Source organism: Vidua macroura, chromosome 4, assembly GCF_024509145.1.
Source record: "Vidua macroura isolate BioBank_ID:100142 chromosome 4, ASM2450914v1, whole genome shotgun sequence".
In the NCBI taxonomy this organism is placed as follows: Eukaryota; Metazoa; Chordata; class Aves; order Passeriformes; family Viduidae; genus Vidua; species Vidua macroura.
The window spans coordinates 4,993,836-5,006,971 of record NC_071574.1 but is presented as its reverse complement, the minus strand read 5'-3'; the positions used below and the strand labels follow the sequence as shown (position 1 = coordinate 5,006,971).

At 41.1% G+C, this 13,136-nt stretch overlaps 1 protein-coding gene across 5 annotated transcripts in view; it reads right to left on the bottom strand.

Moving 5' to 3' along the window:
• IL15 (interleukin 15) overlaps positions 1–12,345 on the bottom strand; it is a 29,674-nt gene extending 17,329 nt beyond the window's left edge. For 2 of the 5 annotated variants that reach the window (XR_008436814.1, XM_053975951.1), the window contains exons 1-2: positions 11,917–11,999; positions 2,988–3,117 (exon numbers count right to left, since the gene is read on the bottom strand). Coding sequence is in view for 4 of the 5 variants with exons in the window: in XM_053975951.1 (XP_053831926.1) it covers positions 2,988–3,050 (63 nt within the window). In the remaining variant the exon portion in view is untranslated. Of the gene's footprint in view, positions 1–2,987; positions 3,118–11,916; positions 12,017–12,205 lie in introns of those variants that run through there. The other 3 variants (XM_053975953.1, XM_053975952.1, XM_053975954.1) reach the window with 3 other exon arrangements.
• Between the last annotated feature and the right edge of the window lie 791 nt (positions 12,346–13,136).

Below are 13,136 nucleotides of genomic sequence, written 5' to 3'. Positions count from 1 at the left end.
CCTCCAGGAAAAAAAAAAGGAAAGAGAAAAGAAAAAAAAAAAAAAAAAAAAAAAAAAAAAAAAAAAAAAAAAACCAGTGAATGCTGTGGAAGAACAGTGATTCACAAATCTGTGCTGGACACTGATATGGTATCACTCCACTACCGTGCCTGTGATTCAGTCACCAGACAAAACACGTAGGCAGGAGGATCTCCAGAGACTGTAGAATGACCCATGGAAGAGACTTTGTTTGTTATCCTCACTTGGGAGCTAGGGAGCAAAAAATATTGCATCCATTTCTCCTTGGCAACAATCATGAAAATTGTGTTTTTCATAAGTTATGGAATGGTTGTTTCATGGTTTTCCCCTTGTTCCCACTGCCATCTGGAAAACTTGGAGACAGAACACATCTTCATTCAGCTTTGCAAAAAAGGTCTGGTTCCAGCTTTGGCCAGAGATGTCAGAGGACTGAAGTCAATGGAACACAGACAGGAGAAAAATCCTGCTTGCACTATTGGCTCTTAGAATCAGTGAAGAAAGACACCAGATGAAACATACATCTCCTCACTCTTTTCACATTTTGTTCTCATTTTTATGTTAGCTTAGTGATTTATACTAGAGTAACACGTCAGTGGAACCTTTCATTCAGCAGTCTCCTCAACAATGACCTTCTAGAGCCACTGCAGAGCATCACAGCTCACAGACTTGCACTGAACAGGAGCTTCTTCAGTGCCTTGGGTGAGGGGTTATTTGTGAGCCTATAGATTAAAATCCCCTTTGCTTCCCTGCCAAGCTCCCAAGGACCAGCTACTTTCTAACTTTTTGTTTATAGTCTCTTTTCTTCAGGTGTATGAAGACAACTCATAACAAAGTGGCCGACAGACAGATTCTGTTACTCAGCCATTTTGGTAATGGAAGGCTCATCTGATTTCTGGGAAACTGACTGTGAAAATTGGTTCCTAAATTTCTGCTAATGTTGTAACTACCTGTCTGTTCTGCAGAGAGTGATACCTCTTTGAGCTGATACCTGGAAACTGTTCTGAAACTTCTGATAGTATCAGAATGTACTTAAGTTAGCTTTTGTGCAGTAGTTTTTAAGACTATTTTATATAAATAATCTCCATTGAAAAAAAAAGTTAAAAGATAGCTCATCTGGAAAAGCATCATATAGTTCAAGTCCTTAAGGATTATTAAAGATTTAAAGGAAAAAAAATCTGTGCAAAACAATCACAGAGTGCACAACAATATATTTATTCTTAGTGGTTGGAATCCCTCAGCTTTTTTCCTAACAGTAGTTTATTCTACTGTGATTTATATTTTCAACTTATCTGCAATTTTAATTCTTTTAAGGGGCACAACATAGATGTTACATCTGTATGTTACATCTGGCTGTGTGTTAACACCTGTTTTTAGAAACTAAGCCTTGTTAAGAAGGATGTTGTCTTTTTGTCTGTACCTTCATCATTTACTGCCTATATATATAAGAAACAGCATAAAATTGTTAATTTAAGAGATGATAAATTAATAGCAAAAATACCAAACTTACATATACCTTTAAAAGTGGTACAGTTGTATTTTAAAATGTTCACTGGCTTTGGAAGCAAACGGAATTGCTTCCAGAACACGAGATATATTTTTATTTATCATGAAGGATGAAGGCATTTAAATAGGTGAGTCATAGCAGAGGCAGCATTAGTACGACCAGAGGGCAAAACAGACTTGCTTTCTGATAGTCACACAATCCTGTGTCTGCATCTTGCTGCAAGAGTAATGGCTTTCTATATTATTTTAAAAACTGTTGAGGAAATCCTGTAGTCAAAACAACGCTGGCTGAATGTGTATTTAAAATGCTCAGTGTAAATAAAGACTTATTTGCTTGTCATACATTTGATTTTTTCACATCCTTAGAAGAGTAAATAACCTTAGGTTATTTACATGTACTACTGGCAATCATTGTGGAAGAACTGCATGCTCAAGACAGTGAATCATGACCTGCTTCTAACTTCCCATAGCTTTCATTGGTGGCACTTGAGTTCCAAATTTTTCTCTAAAATCAGGAGGTCTATATTTTCTTGCTTTTAATAAAAGCGTAGACTGATGCAATCACTTTGGCACTTTGCATGAAATCATACAAAGCTATTGGATAATCAGTAATTAACTCAAATTTGAGATGATTAATTGGTTCTGTGACTTCTGTAGAAAAACAACTAGAAATCCAGCAGAAAAGATGAGAAAGACTGAGCAAATTAACATAAGAATCATCAACCAAGAGAAGAATTAATATTAATAAGATAACTATGTGACTTGCAGCCAATGAACATTAATGCCTTTGTTTGCTAAAATTTTATAAATAGTGAGGAATTTGTTGGCTTTGTGGAGGTGCCATCCAGCCTCCATTTCTGGACAGAACTGTAAATATACTAATACTTCAGCTCTGTGTGTGGATCTGCCTCTTGCCCAGCCTGTTTTGGGACAACACCAAATGCCAATGATTTTAGAGTTATAAAAAAGTCACCTGGCCACACCACCTACTGGAAATGCAACTGCTACTGAGTCATCTAGGGATGTGGGGAGCTCTGAAGAGTGCTACAGAGGCTGGACACTTTCAAGGATTTCTCCCCACAGTAAAGAGTGTAGTAAATACTCTCAAGGATCAGGGATTTCAGCCTCACAGGTTGTGAAATATCAGCCAGACACAGGGATTAGGGCCAAGCAGAAAAGTTGGCTAGAACTTGCTGTGCCACAAATCAACTGAAAAATATGAATGTGAGGAAAACCCAGACCTATTTCTGGTGTAACAGGTAATTCCGGTACAACTGAACAACGAGGAGTGGAAAAACCAACGCAAAAATTATAGAGCGTAAGGATTTAGTCTAAAATACTGGAGATGTTTCCAAGCCTTAGATTTGCTTTATTACCTATTTCTCATGTTGGGTTGTAAAAATAACATCAAAAGCTTTGCTGAAATTTAAAAAAAAAAAATGTCATGCTGTTTAAGTGATCCTTACCTGAGTCTGCAGCCTGCTCAATGCTCCAGCAGAGTTCTGTGTTGGCCGTGCCGTCCCCAGCATCCTGCCTGCTGGACCATTACTCAGAAGAGAAGCACAGCATCTGGATCAGGAAACTACATTTTGGGGCCTATGTGTGGGGGGGGAAAAAAATATAAGTATAAAGCCACAATAGATTTCTGAGTGGATTTCAGCCTATCCATTAAGATCATTCAAAGCAGAAAGCCTCTGAAATTTTGTGAGTAACTTCTATGTATGTATTCTAAATTAATGAAAAACACAAGACAGACTTTTTGAAAAGGTTATTTTTATTTAGATAGTAGAATCCCATCTTTGAATTCTGTAGGAAAAAGGGGGTTCCCCTGGAAAATGTGTATTGTCAGCAACAGATAATTTTTGTGATTTCTCACAACAATCATGGTGACTGTCAAACAAGCTAATTGCCCCTTTTTATTGCCTTTCTACAGAAGACACCATAAAATACAATTGGAAGGTTTCACTTTTCTTTTATAAATTTTTTTCCCTAGATTTGTGTTCAAATCTTGCAAGTTTTGTGGTTGGAGAAACAAGCTAATTTTTGTTCAAGCAATAGATTTTGTACTCATAGCAAGACTTCAAAGAGATACAGCAGAAAATGAAAGCATGTTGACAGAACAGCTTATTTTATTAATATTAGTATTATTAATATTAATATTAGTTTTTAATTTTAATTTTAATTTTTAATTTTAATATTATGTTTGTTAATATTAATATTAGCATTATTAATATTAGTATTTTTATTAAAGTAGTCCTAACATAATCTGCAAGAAAATAAATGTGTGAAAGAGGCTCCCTACAGAAGCTGAAGAATCTCCATCCTCAGAGGTACTGAAAAATCAACCAAAGCTGGAATAACCTGCTGTGATGTCAAAGTTATCCCAGCTTTAGGTGGAAGGCTTGAAGAAGGGTCCTGCATGTGCCTTGTCAAAATATGAACTATACAATGAAATTAGGCCTTGAATTAAAAGAAATGCAGTGGAGGATGGAAAACACACACACACAGATGCGTGACTGCATAAGCGTTGTCTTCTCAGAAAATGAAGCACAGAGAATTTCAGAGATATGAGCTGAGAACACAGTCTTGTTTCTGTAATGTGTAAAGGCACTATGGCCAGTTTTGTAGCCCTTCAGCAGCTGGGTCTCAAACAATAAGGCTCAGTTTCTGTTCCCTGTATTTTGGTCAAAATGAACTTATTGGCGCTGGAATTTTTTACAATGTATTATTTACTCAGGCTAGTGACTTTCTTTTAAGTCCCCTTAAGAGTAATTCAATCATTTCCAAAAACGAATTAGCAGAAAAGATGCATTTCTTTAGTATAAATAAAATGTTTATAAGTATTTTATTAAATCTGTGCTTCATGGTAGTGTTTTCAAGTTTGGCATAAACTTGGCCAAATCCTGAGTGGCTTATTTTATTTACATAATTGCAGAAGAGATTTTTTGGCATTGTGTAGGTGCTCTCCAGCAGTCTCTTCACTGACATATTCCATCTCAGAGCTTCCAAGGCAAGCAGAACTTTTTGTGTGTGTGTACATAGGCTTTCTACAGGAGCAACATTGTGAAGACTTAGGAGCAAATCAGTGATGCTGCTGGTGCATAGGAGTGGAATTTGAGCTGTATGACTGGATGGAGAATACAGCAAAGAATTAAGACATGGTGGAAGTGAAAGTAAGGAGAAAGTTTGAGGGTAGCAGAAGTAGAAGGATTTATGATCCTAAAGCATATTCTACTCAACTTCAAACTCAATTCCATGCTCACTGTCTTCCCATGAATTCATCATTATAAAAAGGTATTAAATCTTTAATCACAGGATGATGTAATGATTTCCTTTTTCTCATACAGCGCTTGTGAACCAAATGGATTGTTTTCACTGAGTGGACCAAGCTCCTGGAAAAAAACCAAACCAAACCCCTGTATAAATGGCTTTGTTTGACAAAAAAGATGTGTAGAAAAGATCACAGAAAGAAAACCTGGGTTCTATGACAAAGGCTGCTGGATGCAGCCCTGAGTCCTTGCCCTTGCTTTCATCTCACCATCTTTCTGTGATTTGGGCAAACTTCTTAATCTTAAACTTCAGATTTTTCACAAGCAGCAATAATTTTGAGTTCTGTCTCACAAGAAATCCTCCCTATTATTTGCTTTGCATATCTGCCCCTAGGATGGGACGCTTCATGCTCCCCAAGCAATTATTTCTGGTTGCAATAGTCAGCTAGCTCCAATGTTAGCTCAGGTTTCTCCAGGGTAGATGTTACAGCTTGAAGAAAAAAGTGTCTTTGCAGAGCTTAGTTCAAAATGGCAGCAATTCCTCACAGCTGCACTGGAACACACTAGGGGCTAAAGTGAACACAGACAATCCTGGAGACTACTAAATAATCACTTAAAAATAAAAATTTATTCCCAGGTATCACATACGGGGCCCAAAATATTTAGGTTCTTCCAATTATCACCCTGTGCTGCCACTAAGGACCTACCTCATCTGTTATAGCATGAAATAATGTATGACAATTTGTAATGATGCAAGTATCTGGTAACCTGCTTACAAAAACTTATCAGCATGGACAACAGATTAATTATATAGTACATCTCCTGATGGCTTCCAAATATTTCTGCTATTCCTCACTAATTTCTAAGGGAAATAATAAGTAAATAAGCAGGAATCCATTTCCTTCTTTTACAGTAGTACACTGATTTATGAATGGAAGACAGAAAGCTTTTATTAGCTGCCAAGGTGCCTGAATTCTTTGTGCTCTCATCATGATATAAAAATTTATCCCTAGCCACCCATAAATCCTGACGGATGATGGAGAACAGGCCCCAGGTCAGTTAAAGGATGTGGAGGAAATTCTAGATCAGACTTCTCAGAGAGAAGGATATTATCTCAAACGTGACACTCAGCCCTGGTCAAGTTCGCTGTTTACACTGATAAAGTTCAGGCAGCTTGGATGAAATGCCTTTCTCTTCTGGTCCTACCTTCAGGTATCAGGAATGGTGTGGCCAGCAGGAGCAGGGAGGTCATTCTCCCCCTGTACTCGGCACTGGTGAGGTCACACCTCGAGTGCTGTGTCCAGTTCTGGCCCCTCAGTTTGGGAAGGACGTTGAGATGCTTGAGCACGTCCAGAGAAGAGCGACAAAGCTGGTGAGGGGCTTGGAACACAAGTCCTGTGAGGAATGGCTGAGGGAGCTGGGCTTCTTTAGCCTGGAGAAAAGGAGACTCAGAGGTGACTCTCTACAGCTCCCTGAAAGGTGGTTGCAGCTAGGTAGGGTCGGTCTCTTTCTCCAGGCAACAAATATCAGAACGAGAGGACAGAGTCCCAAGCTGCGTCATGGGAAATATAGGTTGGATATTAGCAAGAAGCTTTTCACAGAAAGAGTGATGAAATATTGGAATGGCCTGCCTGGCATGGTGGTGGAGTCACTGTCCCTGGATGTGTTCAAAAAAAGACCGGATGTGGCACTCAGTGCCGTGGTTTAGTTGGGGTGTTTAGGGCATGGGTTGGACTCGATGATCTTGACGGTCTCTTCCAACCCAGTCATTCTGGGAATTCTGTGATTCTGAGCACAGGATCACAAGACCTGTCTTGGGAACAGCACTGGACCAGCAAGAGCAGAGGAGCCTCCAGTGTGCAGGAACCTTCTCTGTTTGGCACAGAAGCAGTGAGAAGGTAAATTGGTATGAAACCAGAAGTCCTTTCCTCTGTGAATGAATAATCTGTCTGTGTAGGTATCAGGGGCCTCCAACATGATTCTGTCCCATTAAACATTAGCTCAAAAAGGAGTTCTGAGCAGACATTCCCATAAGGAACTCCTAATAGTGCTTTCCACTAGAGTTTGTTCTTTGCAGAGACAAACTCTATCACCTTGTTTGTTAATATGTCAGCATTCATTCCTGGAATGAATTTCTGTCCTATCAAAACCTGTAAAATGGGAATCAGACACCTCAGCTGAGTGAGAAAATGTCTTTAAATTTGGGAGCTGCTATAGAAAATGAGATTTTGCTTCATAAATGTTTCTCTGAGAAATCAGTAGCTGATAATAAGTAACTGAGAGTAGGGATTTACTCTCTCCATTTCTAAGCAGTTACTTTAAAAATACTTTTGAAAATTAGAAAAATTTTAGCATGCATGGAGAGCAAATGGACATGTTTGGGATGTTCTTGTTTTGCCTAGCAGTTGGTACCAAATTGCCTAGCAATTTGGTGTAGAGAATTGGGAATGTATTATAATAATGAGAATTGGCAGTGAATTACAGTCCTGTAGTTAAAATAACCTTTAAAGTCATTATCTTTGATTATGACTGTTTAAGTGTACAGAAAAGCCTCAAAAAAAAACCCCAAAACAGGAATGCACGAGTATTCACTCTTCTGGGTTTTAGCTCCTAGTAATGGTGCAGTGTTGAAATAGAGAGTATAGCAACAAGACTGAGTCATGTTAAAAAAGCAGGAGGAATAAAATCTGTAGTTTTGTGCAGACTAACAAGTTTGTTGCAAAAACTGGGTATGGGCTGCTGTGCTTCCCTGATCCCTGCAAGCAGCAGCACTGTGCTGGCCTGCAAAGCAGTGACCCACCCTGGGTCACAAACCACACTGTTTGGATAGAACGGAATGTCTCATAGCGAGCTGTTCCAGACTGCCTTTCTTCCTGCTGCGCTGGCTGCACGAGCTGAACTCTGAGCACAGAAAAGGGAACTGCTGTTCTGGCAGAACCCTGAACCTGACACTGGGAGCTGTGTGTCAAATGGATCACTGTCCACGGCATGAGAGATACTGCAAACTGAGGATTAACTTTTCATACTAAGAAAAAAATCTAGCATTATATTATCCATACTTCCCAACTACTCCGTATCAGCCTGTACCTCTGCCCCCTGTGACCCTTCTCTATTTTCAGTGAACTCTTAGGCATCCTTAGAATGGATCTTGTAGGATTAAATTTACAGGAAAATGGACATGTACTAAATGAACCAGCCTAACCTTCTGGAACTAAAGACCAAGGTCATCTTTGTGGATAAAAAAAGCTGATGTTGCAAGAAGAAAGAAGAAGCAAAAAAGTTGCTGACAGACACAGGGGGGTCAGCCCGAGTAAAATGACACAGCATCTTCCAATTAGATTAAGAAAGAGATCCGTGCTTGCCTCGTGGACAAAGCAGAGCTACCAATCAAGAGATGCATGGACAAAGCAGAGCTACCAGTCAAACAATGCATGACTGTGTAGACCAAGACAAGAAGTAAATATAAACAATGTTTAGAAGCACGATAAACGGCTTTTGCTTGATTCACATTGAATCACGCAGAGTCCTTTGTCTTCTCTCCTCATGATCTGACCGTAATCTTATTTTTCCCAGAGAATTCAAACATTCATAAAGACAGCAAGACATAATGCTTTCATAGTGACACCATAGAATTGTTTAGGTTGGAAAAAACCTTTAAGATCATTGAGTCCAGACATTAACCTGAACAACACACCTTTGTGTCCTTTGAAGATCTTCAGTGTTGGTAACTCTACCACTTCCCTGAACAGCCTGTTCCAATGCTTGAGCACTCTTTAGGTGAAGAAACTTTGTGTTACGCAGTCTGAACCTTCCCTGGCACAACTTGTGACTATTTCACCTTCTCTTATCACTTGTTACCTGGGGAAAAAAGATCAATCTCCACCTGTCTACAAGCTCATTGCAGGGGCTTGTAGAGAGTGATAGGGTCACTCCCAAGCCTCCATTTCTCTAAATACCCCCAGCTCCCTCAGCTGCCCCTTATAGGACTTGTGCTCCAGACTCTTCCCGAGCTCCACTGCCCTTCTCTGGACACGCTGCAGCACCTCAGTGTCTTTTTTGTAGTGAGGGGCCCAGAACTGGACACAGCACTCGAGGTGTGGCCTCACCAGTGCTGAGTACAGGGGGACAATCCCTGCCCTGGTCCTGCTGGCCACACTACTGCTGATCCAAGCCACGATGCCACTGGCCTTCTTGACCACCTGGGCACAGCTGGCTCATGCTCAGGTGCTGTCAACCAGCACCCCTAGGTCCTTTTCCACCAGGCAGCTTTCCAGCCACTCTGCCCCAAGTCTGTAGCGTTGCATGGGGTTGAACTTTTTCACTTGGCCTTGTTGAAACCCAAACAGTTTTCCTTGGTCCCTTGATCCAGCCTGTCCAGATCTCTGCTGAGCCTTCCTACCCTCCTGGAGGTCAGCACTCCCACCCAACTTGTCATCTGCAAACTGACTGAGGGTGTACTTGACACCTTTATCCAGATCGTTGATAAAGATATTCATCAGGGCTGGCCCCAGCACTGAGCCCTGGAGAACACCACTGGGGACTGGCTGCCAGCTGTACTTAATTCCATTCACCACCACTCTGGGCTTGGGTAACCAGCCAGCTTTTCATCCAGCAAAGAGTACACCAGTTCAACCCATGACTATCCAGTTTCTTCAGAAGAATGTTGTGGAGGGGAATCAGATAAGAGAAGCAGGACTTGCCTTATGCCCTTGCTGACTGGGCCTGATCTTCTGGTTGTTCTGTACTTGCTACAGGATAACACTCAAGATGATCTGCTCCATGACCTTCCCCAGCAGCATAGTCAGGCTGACAGGCCTGCTCCCGTTGCTGAAATTTTTTTGTGTGTCTTTTAGGGCAGTAGCCAGATTAAGCTGCAGCTGGGCTTTGGCCCTCCTAATTTTCTTTCTGCTTAACCTCCTGTTTTCTCATGTTGTGTGCATTGGTGTAGTGGCACTTCAGTTGAGCTGCTGATTCCACCACCTCCTTGGGGAGAGAAACTCTAATTCCTACATGACCATTTTCAGGCGTGTCCATGGTTTCTAAAACATCACTGACCTTTGCGTCTTTTTTGCCATATGGATCTCCATCCCCTGCCTTCATTGGCGGATAGAAGGAACTAGCTAGCACATAGTCACTCAAAAACTGGTGGGGCTACCTTCAAGTTTGCCTCTAGCGAGCCTGGTTTTACCATTTTCCCCATTCTATTTTAAAATTGTTTTGATAAGCCCTGCCAATTTCTGCGCAAAGACCCTTTTCCTCCTTTGGGACAGGTGTACCCCATCCATTGCCAGAAGGTCTGATGCTAAGTAGACCAAATCATGATCAAAATCCCTAAATTCTGCAGGTGACACCAGGCTTGGAGCCAGGTATTGGTCTGCTGGATTGTACCATTCCTTCCCTGCAACAGGATGAATAGAGGAGAGCGACAATTGTGCTCCTGATCCCTTAACAGTCATCCCAAGACCCTGGAGTCTCTTAATTGCCCTTGAACTTCTTGTTGCAACTTCATCACTGCCTACCTGAAAAAAACCAGAAGATGGATGATAACCAGAGGGTTGTGCCACAGGACGACACTTTCACGTCACATCTTTAACCCAGGCCCCAGGAGGGATGCAGACTTCCTGAAGAAGCCTGCTTGGTCCGGATATGGGGCTTTCTGTTCCCTTCAGAAAGGGTCTTCTATGACATCAATCTGTCTTTTTTCTCTTTGTGGAAGTAATTTTGACGCAGGGATGAATTAACTTTAGTGACACCTCCAATCCAGATGGACCATCCTCCTCATTATTGTTCCGTTCCAGTTGCAGAGCCTCCCACCTCATGTGCCAGGTCACCTGGGGCACTGGGGCAGTCACGGGTGAGATGTGCAGAAGCCTATTGACATTCCTCCATCCCTTAAGTCACTGTGCTCTGCCAGGCAGAGAGAGAACCAGGAATCCCCTGTGTCATGCAGGGCCTGTTTTGGGATGCAGTTCCAGCAGTTTGTCTTTCTCACACCCCTGGATATTCCCATTCCCAGAGCGCTCGCCCCTGGATCAGGGGTTGGCCACTGCTGCCCTCTGGTGCAGGGCACAGCTATGAAGTCCCCCGAAGCTTCAAACAGCCCAATAGACTCCCAAATTTAACACCTCTATTGAGCTATAAATGGTGTTTGTTTAGACTATGTTAATCTGCAATTATCTTCTTCCAAGACAAAATAACCATGTGGTTTGGTTTACCAAATGTTTGGTTAAACGTTCCCATTTAAGTGATACATGCCAGATTAATTTCTAACTGTAAATAGAAAGAAACATCCCTAGAGACAAAGGAAGCACTTCACTATGTACTACTTGGAAAGTATAGCCAAAAATCATGTGATAATTGTCATCAGGAGTTTTTTCCACAGTGTAAGACTCTCTTAAAAGTAAGTTGCCTAAAAATATCTTTACACAGAAGGAATCGCAAGACAGCGGTTGTGCACAGGAAGGAGAATTTCCTATTAGACTTATAGAGATATAATTTTGCAGGTTGTGACAGTACAATCTGTGACAAGTTTCTGTTCCCCACATCTTTCCCTCTTTTCTAACCTATATGAATCTATGATTCTATGACTAGGTAGAAAGTGCTGTTTTTAACAAGACTCACCAGTGCATATATTTACTTTTGTTTACTACTGACTAAAATCTCTCTATTACACTGCTATCATCTACAGAAACTCTGTCACTGTTTTCAGTAAGATTCCACTGACTGCAGATTTTCTGTTCTCTGCCCGCATTTAATGCTCTTTCAACTGTATACACTAAGTAAGTAACTTTTCTCCCAGATTTTTGCCTCTGTCCTTGCTATATTAACCAGGCTCAGAGCACTAGCTTTGTTTTCTCCTCATTTTTGCTGAGTGAATCTGTTAGCAAACAATGACAAATTTTCACGGGCTAGCACCAGTTTTCTCTGTTTGCTATTTCTCTAACACAGCAGAAACAGAGAAACAGGTGCCAAGTGCGAGGTTAAATACAACACTTAAACTATGTCTTTCATAAGAAATCTTATTAGAGAGTTTTTAAAAGATTTAATAATTTGAAGCTAAGCTCCAAGAGCTTTTCTAATGAAGAAAAAAAAGAAAAACAAGAGGATGCCAAAAGTTGTGAAATACTCACAAGTCTCGGAGTGTTGAGCAGCAAGTCGACACGACACAGAAGTTAGGATAAGGTTTGCATAAGTGACAGCAGCAAATGCTCCACCCCCTCCTCCATTCTGTTTTACTTTCAGTTGTTATATAAATAAATTTGTACCTAATAAGGTGGAAATTATTCTCATGACAAAGAGCAGACCGTAGGGATTTCCTGCTGCCATTTCCTAAGCAACTTTCAAGCGTGGGGAAAAAAAAAAACTAAACAACATAACAACAACAAAAAAAAGTGTGCGGAAATACATATGCTTACAATTTAGAAGGCAGGCAAGTGAGTGCCAAACATGAAAGACAGCTGACTGATTGCTATCTGAAGCATGGGCCTTCCTGGACATTCCAGTTTAGCATTCGCTGAAGTGAAGAAGGCTCATGGTTTGTGCCCTTGTTGGTGGAACTCGTAGCTTAAGTGTAGCCTCCCGACCAGGGCTCAGCAGAGTTGCCTACCTTGGAAGCAGACACTGCAGCTTTGTGCTGTGACTCCTCCTCTTTCCAGCCAGAACAGTGTTTTTTTACTGGCACAGCTGCCTTAGGAGGGAAAATGCAGCGGCCTTTCAGGACAACACCAAGAAGCTGTGGAAGGTTATGAGGACGGAGAAGAGCTTCTCCAAAAGGCTTCTCCATCTGGCTTGCTGTGGAACAACAGGGCAGGGAGGTGGCATAGGCCAGCAGAAGAGCATTCTTATAATGGAGCCGAAAAGAATAATCTGCAAATTGCATTGAAATCCAAAGTTGTAGATTTTTAGCTGTAAAGAAATGTGGAGGTTTAGTGTCTGTATTAATTACCAGGAATGGCAGCTGTACACCTAAAGTCCTGCCTGGACACCTCATCATAAAAATACTTTTGTTCCTTGAAATAAACTTGAATGTCTTGAAGATGAGGCTTAGCAGCTCCCCAGGAGTACTGTTAGGTTTCCAGGAACCATCACTTACCTATGTAAGGTTCATGCATTCGAGAGGCAACAGTGAAACCAGTTCTTGATCTCTGTGCAATCTTTTTTATATCCTCAGCTATGCTGTTCTGGGTGCTGGTTGTTATTCTGTGCATGTCACACTAAGAGGTGGTAAAAATATTCTGCAGCTAAATGACAGGGTTTTAGAAATTACTCTGACTCCTTGCTAAAGAAGAGATGAATTTCTGGAGCTGGGAATTTCCTTCTTGTTTCTCAGTGAAATAATGTTTTTTT